Source organism: Rhyacophila brunnea, unplaced genomic scaffold (genome assembly GCF_057557595.1).
Source record: "Rhyacophila brunnea isolate RB1 unplaced genomic scaffold, BYU_Rbru_1.0 scaffold_12, whole genome shotgun sequence".
NCBI classification, from domain to species: domain Eukaryota; kingdom Metazoa; phylum Arthropoda; class Insecta; order Trichoptera; family Rhyacophilidae; genus Rhyacophila; species Rhyacophila brunnea.
Genome location: NW_028232774.1, coordinates 18,439,634 through 18,464,933, shown reverse-complemented (window position 1 = coordinate 18,464,933; position 25,300 = coordinate 18,439,634). Strand labels below are relative to the sequence as shown.

General features: G+C 35.4%; 1 protein-coding gene across 2 annotated transcripts in view; it reads left to right on the top strand.

Annotated features, from left to right (window-relative positions):
* The window catches only part of LOC147077860 (ethanolaminephosphotransferase 1-like), a 43,732-nt gene continuing 18,432 nt past the window's right edge, over positions 1-25,300 (top strand). Inside the window, exons 1-2 of one of the 2 annotated variants that reach the window (XM_085940145.1) lie at positions 1-262; positions 22,169-22,237. In XM_085940145.1, the coding sequence (XP_085796271.1) occupies positions 209-262; positions 22,169-22,237 (123 nt within the window). In that variant the 5' untranslated portion in view covers positions 1-208. The remainder of the gene's footprint in view (positions 263-22,168; positions 22,238-25,300) is intronic. The other variant, XM_085940146.1, reaches the window with a different exon arrangement.

Sequence of the window (25,300 nt, the reverse complement as noted above, 5' to 3'; positions counted from 1 at the left end):
GTAGTTCCATAGTAAAAGTCATGAATTGAGTTAGTGTGTGAGCGGTATCGTTTATTCAATTGAATTTGAAGGACGGAAATGAGTTGATGTTTATTCAATAGACCTAGCCTTAGTTTTATAAATTTAGCACCCTTTCTAGTCTACTAAGTGAAATAGTGACCTGTTTTCTGTTATAAAATTGCAGTGCAATAATAAATCAAACGCCAAAATGGATTACGAATATTTGTCGGCGGAACAGCTAAAAGGCTTCGATAATTACAAGGTATGCATTTAATCTCTATCGATTCAATAATGAGCATTCAATTATATGTAAAACCACACGAAGCTGACTCGTTTATCAATTTCGTTACACATTTTATGTCATCATTTGCGAACTGAAAATGGGTGCAACTTCCTATTATAATGAGCGCTAATCGTTTAGATTGCGCAAAATACTAAATGTCAAAATTAAATAAATAGTAATAGACATTATACTATAAATCAGATACAGTAGGGATGGATTTAGATTACTTACAGATTCACCAATTACTCAGAAGCATATATTTTTTCTGTCACTTTTATTGAGTGCCCAAAAAATGAAAATGAGTAGGTACATAGATACCTACATCATTTTTATCATTGCACCGTTTCTGAAGTATGTAATTGAACCAAATCAATTTAAAATACTTATCTCTCGAGGCCATGGAAAAAAACGCACAATTCATTCAATTATTTTATAGGAACACTAAAGGCGTAATGTCTGTAAATTATCGTAATTTATAATACTTATTATAGGTAATGATATGTTTACAAGAAAACTGTATGATCGATTTTTGTTTCGAAGATCTTGATTTAAAAAAAAAGGAACGTTTAACGCTAAAAAATATTTTTATGTTTAAAATTTAATCTGACAACAAATAAAATAAAATGTATCCTACAAGTCGTTCTTATTTCAAATAAAACATTTCTTTACTAGGCGATTTTGGGTCTGTTTACGTTTTCATCAGGGCCGATAATATTAAATTGTTATGAAAACTGTTTCTACCTATTGGTAAGATTTTAGGTACTTAGTTAACAAAATCTACAATATTTTCAAATATTTTATAAAACTTGTATTTTACATTATTAATTTTTAGATCCGCGTAAATCCGCGTAATTTTTAGATCATATAGTTTTAGGTTAATAAATTGATAAGTATATATCTCTATACATCTCAATTGAAAAAATAATTGTGTATTATAAATAAACAATAACAATCAACATTTTCATGGTGATATTTTGAGAATAGAAAATTAATTCGGAAAACTGGTTTTATAATCTTTTACGCAACCGTAGTATTATTAAATTGTTATATTAACATATTATTATACGCAAAAGCCGTAAAACTCGAATAAATATGACATTTAACCTACATCGTACTATAATGAAAAAATAAAGTAAGTAGGTACGTCATGTTACATATTTATTATCGTCTAACATTGACACCTCGTATCTGACATTCAATATTTTTGATAGGGGGTACCTAGTTAAAATTTTATACAAAAACTATTAATAATGATATTAAATAAAAACAAAAATACGCTTAGTGAAAAAATAATTTAGCTCTAACTTTGTTAATAATGCGAAGCATTGTTTTTTCCAATCTTTCTCATTTTTATTAATTTATGTGAAAAAATAAAATAAATAGGCAACTTACACATGGGTATAAATCAATCTTCATTCAAACTCAGTTTATTTCTAATGTAGTTAGGTATTTGTTATTTAAAGTATTTTTTCTGTTATATTTTAGTTTTTATTTTATTTTTCATAAAAATTGATCGGGATTATGTTTATCAATTCCTCGATTCATAGGTATCGAAAATAACTCGGGATTGGAATCCCTAGTCTGGACTATACATTATGATTTGTCATAAATCCAGACAATCATAGATTGATCGCTGCCGCCAATTGTGCGCACATGCGTGAATAATAGATACCTAGGGTTATTGACATAGATAATACTGTAAGGCACTATCAATCTAGATCGCGGTCGGTCAGTTTAATCTTGATCCATGATCGTGATCTAGATTGAACGTGTAATGCCCCCTATATAATATATTAGTATGTAGGTACAAGGGATACAATGGAATTTCAGTCTCAGTGTTGAGACCCGCTGAGACCAATAATTATTTATTTTATAATAAGTTATGAGGACAGTTGTCTTTAATAATAGGTACCTAATTAAATAAGTACATTAGTAAAACCATGTAGGTACTGCAATATAATTATTCATTTTATTTATTGTTTTTTAGACAAATAACAATCGTAAATAATACAATATCTCTGAAACTTCCTGTAGCTCCTTCCTGGATGAGCAACCCGCATGATATAGGGATGATTTCTTGAGGTCCAGGAAGGATTTTTTAAATAATAATTTGTCGAAAAGTGTGTATTTTTATTGAACTTATTATAATATAAAAATAATGTAATATTTATGTGGTTTCTGATAATAAGTGATCGTTATGTTATGAATCATTTTTATTCCCTCACATAATTATATATTTTTTGTCCAATCAAATACTCCGTTAAGAAAATCATACGACTGATAATAGTAATTATTATTATCAGACTTAGAACTTTAACATTCCATAATTAAAACACAATTAGAACATTTTTTTTATTATAGACAGGGGTTCTAAATCTTGGCCTTCGAACAAATGACAACATATATTATTAAGCCAATATTATTTATTGAATGCGAACGACTAGTTATTTGGATAATAATACAATTAAACCACCATAAAAAACCTAAAACACAACTTGTTGCAATTTCGAGTCAATTGCAAATTCCAAGTTTACCAAATATATTTTACTGTTAAGTACTTACTATCATTAAAATTAGAGGTACATTATATGCATTGACAAAAGAATAATTTTAAGAGGTGCCATGACCCCACTACGGACATCAGATGTACCAAAATATGGCTTTAATACCTTTTTTATGGTATTAATATATTTCATATTATGATCATGGAATGTTAGAATGCAATTCTTAATTTTCGACCTTTACAGGGCATGTAGGCCATATAATTGATACAATAATTGTAAAAAGACGTCTTAATTTAAAGTTTTGTGAGCGTTTTCGAGGTTAAGTTTGGATATTATATTATTTTTAATATAAATTATATATACTAAATTAGTCCTTGTATATTGTTGTGCCTACATACTTACGTAAATAAGTACTTAATAATTCTACTTTAATTGAGTCAATTACGTTGACAACTGTTTCGAGCTATAAACCCATCTTCGATCGTATAGTCGATTGCTCCGAAGGTTTGTAACCCGAAACAGGTGTCAACGTAAATGATTCAATTAAAATAGAATTAACAAAAATTACTTTGTTTCAAAATTAATTATACACTTCACTTTAAACATTTAGTACCACAATACTACTAAATATTTAGATTTTTACGAAGAAATACTATAATAGTTAATTTGTAGATAGGTATTACCTAGTGCTAGTCGATAATGAAATATCATTAGTGTCATAATTTTGACATTATCATATATACGCGGTATCCTTGCCTGCATCCACTCATTTCTTAATATCACTTATTATTTGCGAAATATTTATCATAATGGAGAGAGCCTTCGTGTAATCTATTTAAATTTGTTTTCGTAATTCAAACGGGTTTGGCGCCACTGCCGAAAAGAAATATGACAAGATAACATTATTATTGTTTATGGTTCACCAAACGGCAGTACCTACTGCAGACGGCGCAACGTGCTTGACTGTGACTCCAATTTAAGTAAAAATAGCCGCGTTATGTATTACTTATTGGTCTTATCATTAAATTTGCTTGAAAGAACAGAGAGTATGAAATTTCTCTACCAATTTTATTCTGAGTTGTACTTTCACCATAATGAGTAGGTGCTAATAAATTGTTATACTATTCATGTGAAACTTTATAATTACAGGTGATTGCAAATCGGTAGATATAATAATAGGTATACCGCACGTTTGATTTTAAGTCACCTTTCCCCGACACCACCAGGTTTGTATGTCGATTATGGATCATGATAAATTATTTTCATTAGTTAAACGGTGAGAGAGAAGTAACAATACAAATCCTTCGCACTATTATAGCCCATTCACAATCAGGATCTTGGGAAGCATCCAACGTACATACTTGTGGAAGGAGCTTGTCGGTCGTTACGCCATGCTATGCTCCCAGTGACGTCCCTAGGCAAAATTCCGCCCCTAGGCAGCGCCAAAATGCCGCCCCATTTTTTATACAGTATTTTTTATCATACTTTCATGACTCTAATATCTAAGAAATGTGTTGTAGGGATGTATTACTAACAAAATATATAGGTACCGCTAAAACATACAACTTTAAATTTATAAATATTTTTTTGACGTTGGTAATACAGTGGCTTCTTACATGACATTTTTGCGATACATTAATTTACTCTGTCTTGACGATCCGTGTCACTTTTCTTATTCAAAAAACTTGGTAACATTTGTAATGATATTTTTAGCCTGAGATCACAAAGTTTTGGGCATTAGGCATAAAGTCCACTAAAGCAGGCTTACGGAACGTAATCAAATACGCCAGCGCACACTGGACTTGACGACGCTTTGTGCCCGCCTGCCCCATGAGTCACCGTTTTTGGCTTCTCAGCGATACGAATTAACGAAAATACAACGTAGTCCATTCATTGAACACGGCAAGCAAAATCACGCTCCTCGAAGCGTCGTCGATCGATGGGCGAGAAGCCATTATTTAAGAACAATGAACTCTTTGTTTAGTTATTGCGTGTCCGATATTAATTACAAGCCCCGAGAAATTTAATAATATTTGTATTGCTTTGTTATGAGAGACGCTGATAATAATAATTATTTTGTGCTCCTTGAGCCCCTTATTACATAGGTGAAGGGTAATGCGCGGGTGGGAGGGGCCTACTCAGTAGTGAGCGCACCGAACGCTTTTTTGGTGGGCTTTATGCCTTAAATCGATTTCTGGTCACCAAGAACATCAAAGGGCAACGGAAGTAAACTAGTCATCGCAAACCAATTAATTATTGCATTGTTTCCAACCAGTGAGCTGATTTTTTAATGGAAAGATATTTGCGTTTTTACTAAGTTTATGTAGCTATTTCTATGTTATTTATATCAAATGATTCTCCTCGATTTGCCGCCCTTCGAGTAACTGCCTCTCCCAAGCGACACTCAATCTGCATACCCCTGCGGGACGTGACTGTATGCTCCCGAATGATTGTGGATACGGTGTGAATAATTATTTATAATAATTTCGTTGGCGAAAATCACAACGTCGTTCAATACTATCATTCACTCAACATGAAACATTGGCTGGTATTAATTTTCTCTTTAGAGAAGTAACCCGTTTTATTTCCCATGCTTTCATAATGTAATTAGAATAAGTAATAATATCCGCAATGCATCAAAATGATAGAAAATTGCTATGCATGCATTCGCCTAGTAATTTGTTATTTTATTAGTTATTTATTACACTATCAAAGAGTTTGGAATATAAATAACTAAATAAGTTCATATAAAGTTTTGTATTACAAAACTACCTAATTGGTAATTGAATGATGTATATACGTATGTTTGGATCGTTGTAACTATTGCTTTATATACCAAAGCGGCTGTCGACTTAAATAACTCGAATATCAAAGAATTAATTAAAAAAAATGTTTCAAAACTATATGTGTATATTCAAATTATTCGCGTTAGTTATTGTCCTTGACAGTGATATGCATCGTTCCCGCTTGGTGTTGCCATGTTGGGGCTATTGGCTTCCTTATGAAGCCATTCCCTAACGCCTAACAGGAAGGACTTTATACAACTATATTTTGTACTTAAAATACTTAGTAACTCATGGATCAGGCCTGCGATTTCCTAACTATCGACTCGTGTGTCACCCGACGACATGACGTAATTGTGACGTCAGCCAATACACGCTCGAGGCATGCCGCCCAATACACACTGCTCACCATAGATATTATTATGATGAAACACCTATTTGTGTATGGTGACAATGAATAACGCCACTATTTGACTAGCGTTATTTTCTCGAATGCTATTATCACTCCGGTAGTACGTCACAATGATGTCATATGACGTCATGTCGACCGGGCGGCTTGGACTCGCAAGTTCTAACATAGGGCCCCAGATAAGTTACACATTTAAGAACTAGTACATAATCAGATATAGAGAATACGATACATTCATAGAGGAGATACTCTTATCAAATAAGGATCTCACATTATGACGTCGTAGATCATGAAAGTAAGTAGGTATGTATCGTATCTACATAATATAAGGAATTTATCACAATTAAATGACCATTAAATGGCAATTCACTTCATTCAAAAATATTTTCTACTATTCACATTAATATTATTATGTAATAACCACGTGACATTTTATTGATAAGAACGATCAATTATTGATAGAGCATTGATCCAATAAGAAGTACCGATTAAAAATGTGATAACAGATGAAATGACAGAACGTAAACAATGTTTTATTGATTTCATACTTTTAATATTATACTTAGTATTTATAACTTAGTTACCCTCTAACTTAATATATTATTTTCTAAAAACGGATGAGATTGTTGAAGTCACTATAGTCCAGTAGCAAGGTATAGTTTGATCCTGCAAAAGGTCGGAATATTTTCTGTTTTTAAAGGTTATATATTCCAGGTACACACCCGCTCTCGCCGCCATCTTGGAAAAATGACGTACAAAATCGGTACCTAGATGAAAAGATAATTGCCAGGTTACAGGTTTTGGTTGATTTTTATATCTAATGGATAGCTACAGCGCTGTAAGGCATAAATCCCACTAAAAAGCGCTCGGTGCGCTCACTACTGAGTAGGTCCCCTCCCACCCGCGCATTACCCTTCACATATGTAATAAGGGGCCCAAGAAGCACAAAATAATTATTATTATCAGCGTCTCCCATAACAAAGCAATAAAAATATTATATTATTTCTCGGGGCTTGTAATTAATATTCACGATGACATCATTCTACCAGCAAAATATTGGACACGCAGCAAACTAAACAATGGGTTCACTGTTATTAAATAATGCCTTCTCGCCCGTCTATCGACGACGCTTCCGAAGCGTGATTTTGCTTGCCGTGTTCAATGAATGGACTGCGTTGTATTTTCGTTAATTCGTATCGCTGAGAAGCCTAAAAACGATGAATCATGGGGTACGCGGGCACAATGCGTCGTCAAATCCAGTGTGCGCTGGCGTATTTGATTACGTTGTATTTTCGATGATTCACATAGAATATGCGCGAGCGCCCCGCAAGTCCGCTTTAGTGGACTTTATGCCTAAGGTAGAGAAAAATATTTTAAAAAAATGCCATTTTACAATTTATACAATCCTCTATGGATCTTGTCCGCTTTCAGATCTCTCCATGCCTGCATATTATAATGTGGTGTATTTCTCCAATTTTAAAGACTCAATGTAGTGTGTGTCCTTTCAAACTCAACTCAGTCTTCCAATTATTTTTCTTACCTCTAGATTTGTTGTCATTAAAATGTGCTATACTTGGGTCCGCAAACATGCGATATAGCTCTGAGTTGTACCTCGTTCGCCAGACATTTTATTGTATGGCTCAAAAAATCCATCGTAGGGTTCCCCTCCCACGTACCTTAATTTATTTGCCACCCATACGTAGCGCATGACCTGTCCATCCCCACCAGGCACCAATGGGTGTATTAAATTATTTATTGATAAGAGAACACACTAATTCCCTCGACCAATCTGAAAGTCTTTCACCCTGCTACCATGCTACAACCAGGATGTATGTCCAGTGATCTCCCGTGGGGGTAGGCGGATTGAGCGTCGCTTGGGGGCGGCAGTTACTCGAAGGGCGGCAAATCGAGGAGAATCATTTGTTATATTATATAAAAATAGCTAAGTACCTAATCTTAGTAATGAAAATATCTTGCTATTAAAAAAAATCAGCTCACTGGTTGGAAACAAAATGTATTAATTAATATTATAAAAGATTTAACAGTACTTCAATTTTATTATTTTGTCGGGTTCGCGATGTCTAGTTCACTTTCGTTGCCCTTCGACGTCCTCGGTGACCAGAAAACGGATGATAAAAAATTTTGTTTAAAAAATGGGGCGGCATTTTAGCGCTGCCCAGTGGCGGCATTTTGTCTGGGGACGTCACTGTGTATGTCTTCATAACAATGACGGTCACGAGTTTGGATCAAGATAATTTTATTATTGTTACGCCAAGGTTTGCTAATGTACCTACCGACTACCGACGATGTAGCAGGTAGCGTGTAGAGGCAAAAGTAAGATTATATGGAATTGTACGAATAGTATGTAATCGTAGACATTTAACCAGGCGCCTACGTAATTAAGTGAGTTACATAATAATTAACGTAATAAACGTACCACATTACCGTGCGGTTCAATAGTTTGGGCGGGAAAAAGAATAGGACGAACGCTAAGCCAATACAACAGTGCGATCTAAACACGGTCGACGATAGCGACCATAGACAATATACACATTTTCTCCGCCTACTTTCTGCACATGTTTTTATAATATCATCATGCGACAACCCGGTGTGGGTCTTGGCCTCCTCCAACAGCTCTCTCCACCTGTCCCCGCCGCGTGTGGCCGCTTTCCAATTCGGTACCCCCAGAATACGGCAGTCACTGGCAGCTCCATCCAACCAGCGAATCTTTGGCCTGCCTCTTCTTCTATGCCCTATTGGATTTCTGAACATCACTCTCTTTGCCGGTTCATTGTCATTCATACGGTGCACATGACCTAGCCATCGCAATCTCCCAATCTTAAGGCTATATCTCAGTTGAGGCATGGTCTAAAAAGATCGTGGCTAGGCGATGCGCGGATTGCGGGTCGCGGGTGCAAATGACGCATGCCAAACGAAATATAATTTGTCATATAAATCCAAAATGCGTCCATTTAATGTTCTGTTTATGGTTCTATTAGTAACAATAATAATAAATTCATTCACATGTTTTCTTTTTAAAGTAAATGGGTAACGTTTTTAGTCATCTTTACACGATTTAAGAATTAATACCCCCGTCGCCATCACGAAACAAATTGACGTGTTCCCAGCTCGACGTTCTCTCTCCGAATAGCAGCGAGTCCAAAATTTCGTCGCGCCTATAGTTGAAAATTATTTGCCGTTTCACTGATGTATCTCCTTAATTGATTGAACTGCGCTGCAATCTTCGTACAGCCGTAGAGCTCAGCATTATATCTCCTCCAATTGGTGCCGTCCTTGATCGGTCCATATATACTGCGGAGAATAATATAAACTATCATTATTTAGAATATTTAGAAACCGAAACAGAGACGAGCCCGGATGGATTTTCCATCAGTTATCGTATCCGTTATTAGAGTTGCCAGTTAAATAATTGACGTGAAAATTACTATATTGCCATATTTTTCATACTACCCACTTTTCTAATTTCGATTGAAATATTATTATTTCTTAAAATATAGGTACTGCATTATACCAACCAATATGTTTAGAAACTAATTATAAAAATAATATTAATTTTAGTGGATAAAAATGCGTAAATATACATCGAACGGAGACTGAACGGACAACTAAACTGATCGTCTAAATACACCGCCGTTTAAAAACTGAACGGAGACCTCGACTGAACGGACAACAGAACTGACGTCTAAAAGGACCGTTCCCGTATCTTTCAAATTATGTTTGCCAACGAGAGAAGTGAAAATTTACATCGCCTTTCGATTCCTTATTATTTAAGCCTTGGAGAAATAAACGACTAATTTAGGTATATTGTTATCTGCAATCTGGTAAATAAAAAAATACGGCGGTAATATTGTATATTATGATAATCTTTATGTTGATTTAATTACTGATTAACTGAGGAGTAATGATGATTGATGAATACTTCATGTTCAAATTTATGAGATTAGCTAAGCTACGAGATTTGATTAACATAATAAAATTACCTTCCGTCCGTTCATTTCTGTTATCTATTTAATATCGATATTTTCTCTTTAGAAATAGGTACATAGCAAAATTATTTCAGGGCATGAGTACCTACCGCAAAAAGATTGAAAATGAAAAGAAACCAACACAACTTGATTCGCTGTTTAAACTCAATTTAAAACACAAATATAAAGTTTTACCGAAAATACTTTACGGTTCACCTAAAAATATAATATATAAGCAAAACTTTCCTTTTATTTAAATGAGTACTTAATTCTAAAGATTTAAGAATGTAACATTATTAATTAAATATATTTTTACATAATATACTTACCTATTAGTTTTTTTTAGAATTAAACTATTTTACCACGTTTTTATTAACTCGCATTCTTGTTTGTCTGGTACAGATTTTTTCTTGTGCAGTACAATTTTTTTAAACTAACTTCCCGACTAGCTAGACATATGAAACTTTTAGAATATATTAGAGCACGACGACAATGCATTCTTTTAATACTTTTGGCCATCTTTAAACAGTATTGAATTCATTTTCAGTTAATCCTGTTTTGTATGTTTCGGAAAAAAATCGTTAAAAGTAATATTTACTTATTTATTATTCCATGTCCGATCCTAATAGGATCATATGGGCCTCCACAGAGTGGAGGTTTGTATTAACAGATTTTATGTTTACGAGAAATGGATGTCAGCCACTTGCTCAACCTATTAGGTCCATACCCTGACTCATACACAAATTGAAAAACAATATGTGTACTTGCCAGACCCAGGATTCGAACCTGGGACCCTCGACACCACATACCGGCGCTTAAGCCACGCGGCCATCGTGTCTATCATATTTACTACTCACTATTATTGGTTGCTAAGTGGGTCCTAGCATCTGAATTATTAATATATACGTGCGTTACTATGTAAATCAATATGAAATGTCAAAATGGCATTTCTGTATTCTATAATATTTATTCAGTATTTCTATCAAGTACCTACAATAAAAAGATTTATTCATACAAAGAATCGTCAAGTTTATATGATTCAACAGAAAATCTTAAAACGAGGTATATAAAAAGTTCTTTTTATATTGTAATTATTTAATAAAGATTGTTATATTCTTAAGTCTTGTGGATTATTGATTTGAGAAAAAATAGATCAATTAAATTATTAGCAACTGCACGTACATTAAAATAAAAAATGAGACATCGCGAGTAGAAAACTACAAGGTTCTAAGTGGTTATCCTTGGCGAAACAAAAGTAACAATGTTTCAGCTTAGAATACTACTTCATTATTGGGTTTGCTTTCTCAAGGATGAACACTTAGAACCTTGTAGTATTAGGCTCGCGACATGCAGACGCCGTCTATGAATTAAAGTTAATAATATATTGATTCCAAATTATATTAAATATGAACAAAACACCTCAAATGCATAAGTATAGTTAAGAAATCTCGATCAGCGGCCCTATGTTAGAACTTGCGAGTGCAAGCTTCCTGGTCGACATGACGTCATATGACATCATTGTGACGTACTACCGGTGTGATAATAGCACTCGAGAAAATAACGCTACTCAGACAGCGGCGCTATTCATTGTCACCATACACATATAGGTGTTTCATCGTAATAATATCTACGGTGAGCACTGCGCGCGGGCGGCATGCCTCGAGCGTGTATTGGCTGACGTCACAATTACGTCATGTCGTCTGGTGCCACACGAGTCGATAGTTAGGAAATCGCGGTGCAGATTACAACTTACATCGATAGCTTAATTGGATAAAGCAGAAAATCCAGAATGCGGTTGTTGTTGCTTCAAATCGTACTTGGAGTGCTATTTTTCTAAAAAAAAAGTCTTGTATGTGTGTTTCTAAGATTGTTTTAGAATAATGTAGGTATGTTAAATTAGATTTATAATTCACGTGTTCACCGAAAAATAATTGGAAAAAGTTGCCAAAATCATTGATGTCTTATTGGTTGTATTCATAATTTTAGAATGATGACGTAGTAATATTTTTTATGTGATAATGCCATCAGAAGTCAAGACAAAAATAACTGTATTAAGTATTACATAATATAAAGTGGGCGGATTGGTAATGAATGGCTGAGAACCATTCCTTGTAAAAATTCTAACTTCCATACTGTGGAGTGGCCGTATATATGCTAATCTTTGGCGCGAAAATGGTAATTTTCTTTTTAAAAAGATCGACATGATACGTCGTATGGAGTGTACAGTAGAACCTCTATATAACGGACTAACGCGGGTGAGGGGGTATCCGTTAAAGCCGAAAGTCCGTTATATATAACACAAACATAATCCTCTTTATTCGTCTTCGGATGATATATCCAGACACACCCGTTGTGGAGTGCCGTTAATGTTCGATGTCGACGCGCTTGTTTTCGGTAATCCTGCTTTGAAAAAAGAATTAAGTTTTGTTTGCACTTTTGAAGTCTGCTGTTTTTTATAATTAACTCTCTCATTAAAAGCCTTAAATGGAAATGGGCTGGACACATAGCTCAACGAAGAGACAACCGTTTGACAAATTTAGTCATCCAGTGGTATCCAAGAGGTACAACACATCCGCAAGGTTGACCTAGAGGCCGCTGGATCGATGAAATGATAAAGTTCTGCGGAAGTACGTGGCAACGCAACGCACAGGACCGAGAGATGTGGAATTAGCTTGGAGAGGCCTTCATCCAACAGTGGCTATATTCAGGCTGATGATGATAATGAACTCTCTAAAATAATTAAAATGCCTGTTGGTTATTATAATATAGTTAAATTATTTGACGAATAGTCAATAAATGTGATTAAATTATGCGTGGAACATTATTTACAAGCGCGCGTAGATTTAAACAATATGTACGTATATAACAGCCGGTTCTCGCGCCGGCCTTCCATCCGAGAGCTCTGGGTTCGATCCCAGTGAGGACACAATATAATTATGTGATTTTCTCAAAGCCTGGGTGTTTGTGATTGTTTAAAATTACTAACAATCACCTTGTACGAAAAAGCAAGGACATGGTTATTAATAATTATTACTAAAAAACAAACAGGATGTTTTCAACAATTTTCACATTTTTTGACCGTATAATTTTGTCCGTTACATCGAGGTTCTACTGTGTATTTATTTACATCGTGGCCTTGTTTCGCTGCGCTCCAAAGATCCGGAGAGTACTGGATGATTAAATGTGTGTAGATACCTACATGTATTATTTTAATTTTTTTTAATTGTGAAGACATTATAAATATTATTGGATGCCTAAATAACACTAATTTTTACTAGCAAAAAACGATTCTAGAGAACTCGCAAAAAACCAAGCATTCATACATACATTTTGTACAGCCATAATAGTAAAATCATTTCAATTCGTATTACTTACAACTTTATTTGCATAATTAAATGTTGTGGTTACATGAATTATTATTATAAATAATTAAGTAATGTATTATTAATATCTTATTGTCACGTCATTTCCTTTCGTTGTAGACTGCCTACCACGTGTAACATTTGTATTAGGAAAACAAACACGTGAGAACATATTACAGCAAATACGTTGATTTTTAAATCGTGACAATGACCAATTATTATGACATGGAATAATAGCTGACACAGTCAGAACCAAATGTATCTTGAGAAGCCTAGTAAGTAGGACACTAAAAAAACGAAAAACTATCAGAGATCACATAAAACTGGTCAGATGGGGAATGGGGAAGAAAGTTCCCAAATGCACACGTGGGAAATGGATAAAACTAGGATCACACAACATGATCATAGGTACTTCATACTATAAATTAGCATAGAAAAGGATAGCAACACTGTATAGATATTAGTTATTAATTGTGTTACGTAAAAAGTAGTTTCATAATACAACGCGTGCTGATAAATTGGATTATTCTTATTTCAACTTGCCTTTGTTTGTCTGTCGTCTTCATGACAACGACGATCTTCGATGACGTCACACCGCAGCGTCGACGTCCGCGGCGCCCTTTTCATTTCCACGCTCTGTTTTCAAATCCAGAATGAAATTGAATTGACGTCGCCGGATCGATGCGAAGTTGGCGGCGAGCGAAAGGGCTTCTTATTTAGTTTTTTTTTTGCTTCAATTTTCTTTTATTCTAATGCAATACAATGTAATATTACGCAATACTTGTAAAATATAATAATAGATGCCAGTCGACACGATACCATATTGTGAGTTAAAGGAAAATCGATAAAAAACTTTAACGTATCTTTGTTTCAGGGATCGGTCAAAAGATAAATCCACTGATAAAAAATTCAACTGTCAATTCCTTTGTCAATATCTTTATTCAAAAATCTAAAGGAATCACTCCAATCCCTAATAGTATAGTAGTCCAGTCATTATGTAGTTTTATCTAGAAAATTTCGCGGGTGTTTTTATACTTTGCTTTTTATGGATTTTGGGGTGCTCTTTTCGAATTTCCACTTTGCCACCTCGATTTTTTCCCGCTCGCTCCATTATATTTGACTAAAAAGTCGGAAAATAAATATTTTGTGATAAATTAGTTATGTAGTAAAATAAACTAGATAAATGTCATATAATCTATACCTTAATTCAATGCTTACGGGCCCTTCTAATTAATTTTGTAATTAACGTGTTATTTGAATTTGAAAATCAGTTAGCAAAAAAACAATTTTGTGCGCCCCCCTAAACATTGAATTAATATTCTGAGTGGTTAAGGCGTAGGAGCACGACAAATATTCGATTGCATTATGGCTAGTGGCGATTATAAAATACGTGCCTATAAAATCAGTAATTCTTAATATTTAAATACTTCCCAATTAGGAAATCTAATCCCGACCCAAAATTCAGATCCCGGGATTTCGGGCTTACAATTTGACAATCCCGGGATTGGCATTTTTTGTTAATATAAAATTTTTATATTTACAAATAACATTGATAAAATCGGTCAAAAATAAATCTAGTATAATTTATACTATTTAAGACATTTATTGTTAATATTGTAGGTATACGTTCAATCTTGGAAATACAAAAGTTTTAATGAAGTAAATAATATTGTAATATAAATAATAATGTGAATTTATTATGAGATTGCTGTTTCTGATAGTAAAGACTTAATGAATGGGTTACCGAGATTTAAAATAGTAAATCAAATCATGGTGTGCTTATGACCTTTCCGCTACATAAATCTAATTAGTCAGCCAAATATGAAACTGCCGTAAAACGTAAGAGATCATGGTGGAATTACTTTGTTTAGTGCGAAGTATTGTTTTTTCCAATATTTCTAATTTTAAAATGTATCGGCAACTTACACATGGGTATAAAATAAACTTCATTCAAACTCAGTTTATTTCTAATGTAGTTATTTGTTATTATAGGTATTTTTTCTGTTATATTTTCGTTTTTATTTTATTTTCCATAAAAATTGATAAAAAAAACTATGTTTATCAATACCGGGATTCATAGGTATCGAAAATAACCCGGGATTAGAATCCCTATTCCCAATTGACAATCTCTGTCAGGACAAAGTCAGTTGTTTATATTACAAAGCTTATTCTTTTGGTACCGTCTTCTATCGAAGGTTGGCAACCAATTTGCAATACATCTCCCTATTCTTGGCCAGTCATATGAGATCACCAACGGCTTAACATTAAGCCACGTATGGAGGTTGTGTAGGTGTAGACAATATAATCTACTTATGCTGCCTCAACCTATCTCTGCATTATAAGCTAAAAGAAATCTTACTTCTCACTGCGCAAAATATAGCCCAAGTATAGGTACAGCCTTCCTGTGCGTGATAGTAGCTATAGGTCTTCTTGGCTAACTTCGCAGATCTGCAGTTCGGGTATAATAATATAGCACCCGATAGCGCTCCATCCAGTGGCTATCCCGACTAGACAGCCTGTCGACCAAAACAAGCAGGATGTCCCGTCAGATGACGACGACCAAACCGACCAACATGACACGGATCCCGCGAGTATCGCCAGAATGAAAGACCTGGCGTTGAAATTCCTGAGCATCGGCAAAACCAATCTGTTAGAATCAGATCAAGCAGATAAAGCTGTCACCATCCAAAAATTAACAGACGTTGAACAGCTCTTCGAAAACCTCCCACTCGACGACCCAAGTCTCCTTGGTGATCTACTGAGTCGACTAGAGCTACTACACGATGAAATTAAAAACCACCCAGACCCTCACCTGCCGGAACCAGACCAACCGGCTAAACCGAAGAAGACCAAAAAACAAAGAAAAATCAACCAAGCCACCGACAAATACCGGAAGCGACGAGGATGAAGACGGAGAACACTCGCTCGCATTATTAGGCCGAATGAAGAACCAGCGCGCCTCCTTCATGAAACATTAAGCTATCATGAACTGAACGCCAGCCAACCGAACATACGGATGCATGGAGTGAAGAGAAGAAACTGGTGAAGCGGAGTCTAATTCTGCGCCTCAATAATGCTACTCCTTCGCCAGCTAGCCGAGGGGGAGGGACGAGGTGAAAATCACCAACGTCGGCCTCCTCGCCCTTGAGGAGCAATATTTTTGCTGCCTGTATGATTAGCTTCGTTCTTTAATTTAATAAACAAGTAGGTTCATTTTCTTTTTAGTAATTTCCATGTGCTTTTTCTCTCCCTGGCACTTTGCATTAGAGTAAACTCAGTAAACTCAGTCAGAGCTCACTTTGAGCGTAGCAATCTAAGTCTTGGGCATCTTCTCCCAGGACACTCCCAGGCCAATTCTTAGATGCTTCACATCACCAATTGATGGGTCCCGTGATACTCTCGATTAAGACCGAGGGTGGTACGGGGCGGGTTTGGTGGAGGGACTTTAACTTCAATGGTGAAGCGGACAGTCAATCGGGAATCGACGGGCGGCAGAAGAATACGCTAGTGTCACGAACACGTTTAGTGTGCCCCTGAGAGGACGCTCCCATAAGGAGTGGTACCATCCAACCGCTCGATCTGATCAAAATAGTCAATGTACCACCGGTTATATAGCGAGAAGCTCACGACCCCCGACAAAGACGAGCCATATATGATGTATGAGGAAGTCCTACAGTTGCCCCAGCAGGTTCCACTGCTCCTCAGGGTGAACTGTAGAAGAGATAAGTCGGTCATAAGGACCATGAAGAGTGATGGTAAGAATGTAAATAACGACGGAGTAATAATAAGGTAGTAATTAAAATTCAATTAAATAAATAATTGATAGGTATATAAATGTTAAATTAGCATAATACTGTATTGGACTTCGAGTAGATATAATAATGTAATTAAGATAAATGGATCTAATATTGTATAATTGCGATGATTAGGTATTGTCAGCGTGTGTAATTGTAAACCGACATTAATATATAAATCTGTACCTATAATTAGAATATAATGTTGACATAGTTCGATCCACGAAATTAAGCTAGATAATAATTAATCAATATTTTAATTAATTTAATTAGACGAGAATCGGTCCAGACCTGGGCTCTGTACGTAGCATCTACATAGCATCTAAGCCACTCACGAGGTACCGTATACCTCTGGCATCTAATTTTCATCACTCTCATATTAATACCATACGCGTGATCCGCACATCCAGCGCGAGATTGCCCCGCGGGATTTCTCGCGGATCATGTGTGTCATATGAGCAGCCTTGGCGCTGCGTTCGCTGGTCGGTAACCGGACAGTTGTCTCCCTCGCACAACTGGATCAATTCCCTATCCCGACCGCGGCCACAGCCGATTGGCTCATGTGTGGAGCGAAAACCCGGTTACGCAATCCATGACAGCCGCGAGATCTCCATACAAACACATTATCAATGATAGCTAGAGCTGCGCGTGTCCGATCAACGTGAAACTTGAAATGACGTATGCGTCTATGGACCGCGGAGATTTTGGTTATTTTATAGTACGCGTAACCATAAAGGTTCGCGAGATATAGAGCTCGGAGACTGGTCAGATTCCATTAATTTTAGCGCCTTAAATATAAGTTAATTAGATATAACATTTATATGTATACGTAGAGAATAAGACCTAATATTTTAATAATTTTTATTTTTATCATAAATATACACGTAGCGCGTGGGCGGCCCGCTTATAGGTCCGGACTGGTGGCTCCCGCCCTTCAATCATGAGGAGACTCACATCACGGGGTGCATACTCAAATGCTAGCGTAAGCGGTAACGAGCAGATTGACGTATCACACTCTTTGATACACTGAGTTTTCGCTTGGTTAATTAAAATCTAAAAGTACAATACCAGCTAAAAAACACATTCATTGTAAGGAGAGCTATATGAAATCGCGCTCTCAGCGGGATGTCGCGAACGAGATTTCATGCCAGCGGCCCGCGCCTACCGAACTCCGTTGATTTCAGCTCGCTCGCGGCTTGCGGTTCCGCGGGGCAATCAATTGAGTCCAAATCTCATAGTGAAAATGATATGTGGATTTTTGACCCGTAGAACGCTCGCCGAGGGGATGAAATCTCCCGATTCGAATAAAAACCCAGGATTTCCGAATTCTGTATCCAGTTTTCTCACTGCTTCCGAGGACGTCACCACGCCGGTGGACGATCCAAATTCGCATCTATTTTCATACATTTGTGCAGTTGCACAGGAGTTTGGGACCACCCAACTCCCCCTTTCCTCCTGCGGGTAAAATACCCTAAGTTGGACTTAGCGTTTCGGCGCGAAAAATCGTTTAGAAGTACCTAACCGGGACTTATAAAAATTTCGTGAATAATTTTCGGGAATAAATACCTATCTGGTACTTTAACATTTTCGGTGTGAGAAATAAATTATAAATACCTAACTGGGACTTATAAAAATTTCGTGAATAATTTTCTGTCATAAATACCTATCTGGTACTTTAATATTTTTGGAACAAATTGTGAAGTTTCTCTCTCGAATCAATATCTTTTTTTGTGTTGCGAGTGTTAATGTACTTTATCATCTGACGGATGACCGTATACTGTGCTTCGAACATTTATGTGAATAATATTAACTTTTTTTTTGAACACTAATAATTATAATATGATGAACCATTGTGAACTTTGTGAACTTTTGTGAACTTGAACAATATATGGACCATCTACCAACTATGAGTTTTTATTCTGACTTCCAACCATACGAAGACCTTGGCCTGTGACTCCTCTTGGCATTGACAACCTTCACTTCCATACCCTTGGAACTAGCCGCGGCAGTGGAGGGCCCCGTCACTAGCTTACAGTCACTACCAAGAGATAATCAAACTCAGACCATAAATTGGGCCTCGGCTCGGTCGCGAAGCCACCGAGGCCCAATAACCACAGAATAGGTTAACAAAACCCATAAGGCAATCACAAAGACAGCTACAACATATAACGGGGATGGCTATACACTAGTCGGCGCCCCATAAATTTAGCCTATATCCAAAGCAAACAAGCAGCCATCCAGTGCCCAGACGCATGCCTCGGCCGCAAACGAGGTATTTTAAACGTGTTCTAAATATTTTCTTGTAGACGGAAATCGCAATATTTCACATACTCCACTCTCTTTACTGGCTGCCAGATACATTGATTAATTACGAAACTGATTGACCTGCCATTGTCGAAATTTGAAAACATCTGATAACTTAGTTGTTAGAATTAATTCTAATGACTCGTAGACAGTAAGCACTCGCTCAGACAGTGAAAACGAGAATTCGAATCGTACGCTGTCAGTGGTGTGGAGACGTATCTACTTTACATAAAAAAACTATGCATTGACGCAAAATCCCATATACTCAAACAACAAAATAAAAATATACTATGTATGTATCTACTATTTAACATAACATTGAGATAAGTATATAATGTACTCATATTCACCATACTTGGTGGTGTGGCATGGCTTCACACCCACACCCACGTCCTATCAAAACCTTTCTGATTTTTGTTATTCTATTAATACGGTGAAGGCATAGACCCCTGTACAATATGTATTTATAGTTCGTGTTTATACGGGTAAGTACTCATTACAGTGGCGAAAGGTAGAGGTGGGCTATTAAGATCAGACATAAATAGTGCACAGAAAACTACAAATTGCAAATAGTGTTGGTTAGTTTTCAAAATTCAATCAAACCCTGCGTAAACCGCGTCGGCTTATAATGTCGTGGGTCCTAGGTTCGAAACCTGGGTCTGGCAAATACGCATATTGTTTTTCAATAATTTGTTTTTCGAGTCAGAGTATGGACCTAATAGGTTGAGCAAGTGGCTAACATCCATTTTTCGTAAAAACAAAAATCTATGGATGTTTGTATTACTTAACAGTAATAAAAAAAATTTATTGAAAAACAATATGCGTATTTGCCAGACCCAGGTTTCGAACCTAGGACCCACGACATTATAAGCCGACGCGGTTTACGCAGGGTTTAATTGAATTTTAAAAACTAACCAATGCCATCTGCAAATTATATTCTTAGTTCAAAAAAAAAATATGTAAGTACCTATGACTGACAAAGTTTGGTTTGCACTATTTATGTCAGATCTTAACAGTCTACTTCCACCCCTCGCCGCTGATAGAATCATAGTGTATTTAATCCAATATCCATTAAATAATCTAATAATACTAAAACACACTTCTGTACGCATATTCCGGCCACTAAACTAACCTAGTAAGGCGACTAACGATTGGTTGAACCGATTATTTTTGTGCGGAACTGATTTTAGGTCAATCGTGTTTCGGGCAATAGTGCCCACATAATAAACTACATCCGTACCTAGTTATAGTGGGTGAAATACCGTTGCATGTCATTAGAACATTGCGCAAAGGTATCGATCCTCACAAACTGGAGTAGGTACTTACCTATTTCCTTACCGAAAATAATATTGGCCGAGGTGAAAAAAAACTGAGTTGAATCCTGCTGTAGTCATTTGGCGTAGTCTACCTACCTCCCGCATTATTCGCAGGGCTTGTGTGGATTTTTATATTACCGGATAACCGGGCCAATATTATTTCTGTCCTACCGGTAATGAAATCGTACACCTTCTTTTTGTGCTGTATTCTATTACATTGGAAATATTTTTCTTGTCTGTCGCTGATCTGTATAGGGATGAATTGCTGAGGTTATTATGATATAACTAAACGAAAATTCAAAATGAAATGTTAGATACAGACCTACAAACATGGCCCCCACAAGGGAGGGAGGCTGACAGGGCTCTAGTCTTGGGGCCCGGCGAGACGAGTCGACCGGATAAGTGACATAATCACACATCCCAAATTTGCTTTAATAGAGAAAAAGTCGCCTGCGGCGCTATTTTCCTTTAGTAATGTTATTGTTTAAAATTATTTGGTTGTACGATAAAAATTTTAATTGTGTATCGATACTCGACAACTCCATAATTCAAATGGATGTATTAAAATAAAATAAAAAAACACTAAATATAGGTAGGTACACCAATTTAGAAAACGCTACTGTATTATAGAGCGTCACACTGCTTTTATCCTTCGCGATAGGTAGGGGGGCCGCCAAAGATCCTAGCCTGGGGGGCCACTGTCGAAAACTACACAATCAAGACTCGCAACTGGATAGAATCTTACATTCGAATGGCGTCCATATGATAGTTAATAGTTCCATTTTTGACCGTTCTTTAGATAAGTTTGTAGGACTGTACTTACTATTCGCGGACATATCATTATTATGTATAGGATTATCAGATAATAGATATATATTTTAGAGATATATCTCAATAAGCTAATTGTGTCACGAGCTGTATGGCATGTTGCACCATACTGTTGGAACCACATATCGTCCAGATCAAAATCATTAAATTCATAAAAGAATCGAATCTAGAAAAAATCAGTAATCATGTTTCTGTATCGTTCTCCATTGAGAATAACTGTATTGCCATTTTCATATTTTTAAAAATAGGGTTCAATTACACAACCACACCAAACTGTTAATATTTGTGGATGTAACGGTGTTTTTTGTGTAATTTGATAAAGAATAGCATGTGGTTTTCATTACTCCAAATAAGCCATTTAACCAAAAATGAGCTTCATCCATTTTGCTCTAATTAAGGACCAGATATGGTCAAAGACGAAGAAGAAAAAATGTGCTCCCGAAATACGCACCGCTTTTTTTAGATTAAAAATAAATTAATATCAAGGAACATAATGTTTGAAATTAAAAAGAACCTTTTGCGTACCCTACCTACCTACTTTTAATGTTGAATTATGTATTTATTAAATATTAATATTTTTTTCTCCCTCTTGTCCACAGTACAATTCAGTAGACACTAGTCCTATCTCCGTCTACATAATGCATCCCTTCTGGAACAGACTTGTGGAGGTAAGTTATTTTAAATACTTTTTTATACACGTTTTATAACTATTACAGTTTTAACCTATCGAAATGTGGTAAGTACGTTTTTCTTCTACGGTTGGATAGTCCATATAATCCACAGATGACCACTTGATGAACACAACGTGTTCTTACAGACCTACAAACTTATCTAAAGAATGGTTGGGGGAGCCACTGTCGAAAACTAACCAATCATGGAAAGAATCTGACATTCGAATGACGTTTTCAAAATGGCGTCCATATGGTAGATCGTAGTTCCATTTTTGACCGTTCTTTAGATAAGTTTGTAGGACTGTACTTATAACTTTTTTCGGAGCCACATTATTAATTATTTAGTTTGCAACTAACCACAGATGACAACAATTAATTAAAAATTGTCACTTTTCTGTGGACGTTGCTTAATAATGAACATAATATGAGGCAACTAATTACAAAAAGCGACAAGTCCACAATTCAATATTTTCGGGAAACAACGTTTTTATGTTTCTAGCTTCAATTATTTGTTTTAACGTGAGATTTTTTTTTCTGTTGTATTCTATGTCGAAATTAGAACCAAATGGAAATTTGTTTAAATAAAATTGGACTTAGCGCTACTTGTAGTTCACTTTTTAATTTATCCAGCATAAGGCGCATATTTCCGTGGCACTGTCATAAGTTAACCAGATGCTACAGCATGGGAGACGCCCTTTTCAATATTGAACGTTCCCTTATTGATTGACTTACACAGGCGCAAAATCAACCAAGCTTTAAATAATATGAAAAACGGACTTGTCGCTTTTTGTATTTTTTTTTTCGTAGGGATATGTCGCGTTTTGGAATTTATAAATCAATACATATTGTGTACAATTATACAAAGAATACGTGCGTATTTTTTTCTCGATTTTGACCAAATGTGGACTTAACGCTTTTTGGAATTAGACGCCTCATATATAGGTACACGAGCTTCTTCGAAAGTACATCATACTATCGATTGCTTAAAGTCAAACAACGTTATCTACAAAAAAATATGAAAGTCAAACAACGCTATGTCAACATTTTCTAATTTCTTCTTAAATCGTCAGTAAAGTTTAACGTTAACTACATAAGTTACCTTTTTTTCATATATTTTTTTAAACTATTCCTATAAATTTTAACATCATTATAAGCAAGATGAATGTACAATACACAATAAATTATAAAATATGAACATTAGGTTTTAAATAAACATTTCCCTTGTTGAGTTACAAGAATCTAAAATAACGATTTTTGGCTCTCCTGAAAAGTTGCACTTTTGTAGATAGTGTTGTTTGACATTAAGCCCTCGCTATATCGTCGGTGTTTTGTAAAAAGGGCGAATTAACCAAAATGCTACTTTACAGGAGGAGGATTTTTAACTTTTGACATTTATTTGTTTTTTACCTGTAGATGATTATAAATATCTAACAAGTTTATAATAAAGCTTAGAAAGAACACTGTCATTATAATATGTATTATTATATAATATTTTAAAAGGCCTAATATGTCACATTTGCTTTTTATTTCGTAATTTTAATTAATTTAATTTTAGTCGATTATCGTTTTTAAGTACTTTCCTGTGGAGATAAAAATTCGCCGTTTTTACACAACAAAGCTAGTGGGGTACATATTGTATTTTCATTAAAATCTCGATTTCGCCAAAATGATTGATTCGCCCTTTTTACAAAACACCGACGATATTATTAATTCGCATTATTACACCAACGGCGATATAATCTCGAATAGTGCTAAAATTACACCGACTCATCCAGGAAGACGGCACTATACTACCCCGTCACTTTGAATAAAATTTAGGTTTAGACAGTCTGGAGTGAAATTTATTGAAATATAAAGTGCTTTACTTGCCCAAGCAGCCTGATAACCAAAATATAGTTTTTGGTCTATTTAGATTATTATTTTTAACACTAGCAACAGAGCGTACGTATGATATATTGAGTCAATCAAAAGAAGCGCTGAGATATTGGCTGAGATAAACTATCTGAATCGTCGTGTGTAATAATTACTTACATTTGATCGTGTAATTTAGTCATAACGCGGGCATGTCGGATATTGCTCGACGAGCGTTGCACCTTTAGCATTTTTCTTGCCACATTTAGCATTTTTTAATATACATAACTTGCAAAATACGAGTGCGAAATCTATCATTTTTCAACATCACAAACAGCTTAAAAATGTATCTTTAATATAACACCAGATTTGCTTGGAAATCATCAATAAAATAAATATAAGCTATGACCAAATTTCGTGCATACATTATTTTTTAGTTATTTGACTGACTTATCTGTATGTCTCTTCTTGACAAAATTATGGCATCTTTTAAAATGCCGGTTTCCAGACATTTTTTAATTTTCAGAAAAGCTAACATTTTTGTGCTGATTGGCGTATTTCCGTATCGTGTCTGTCACATTCATACATTGTGTTCACTGCTAGATAGAGAATTTTTATACACTCCGTCACCGAGTGTGAGACCCTGTAAACTTCGTCTTGGAAGACTTTCCGAGAAACAAAAATTGTTATATTTTTGACAGAATTTTGACGCAAAAATTACGTCAAACCTTGTTATCTTATCAGTATCATATACGTGAGGTACAAATATATAATATGTGTACCTACATACGATGTCAACATATTTGCTACGTAACGTAATTCTATTTTGACACAAATAAGCAGTAGGGTATACCACCAACCAACATCTTTTGTTATCGGCAAAATATTCTGAAATCAAATCACTTTTAGTGGATTATTACACGGTTACATTATGATGTAACATTGTTATGTTACTAAAGTATAATAATTAATAGACTAACCATACGTCCCGATTTGTCATTTTGTCTCCGGTATATAATTATTTAATAGTGAGTATTTTGTTTATCCACGCGCAAGAGATCAATAATTTAACGCCAGCCATTGCATTAAAAAAACTATATGAATAGCATACAGAGGTACACATTTTAGCCAAGAGTATTTAATTACAGTGTTGCCAATCGTACTATGATTAAAGTATTAGCACTTTAATTTTAGTCCGCGTACTATGTA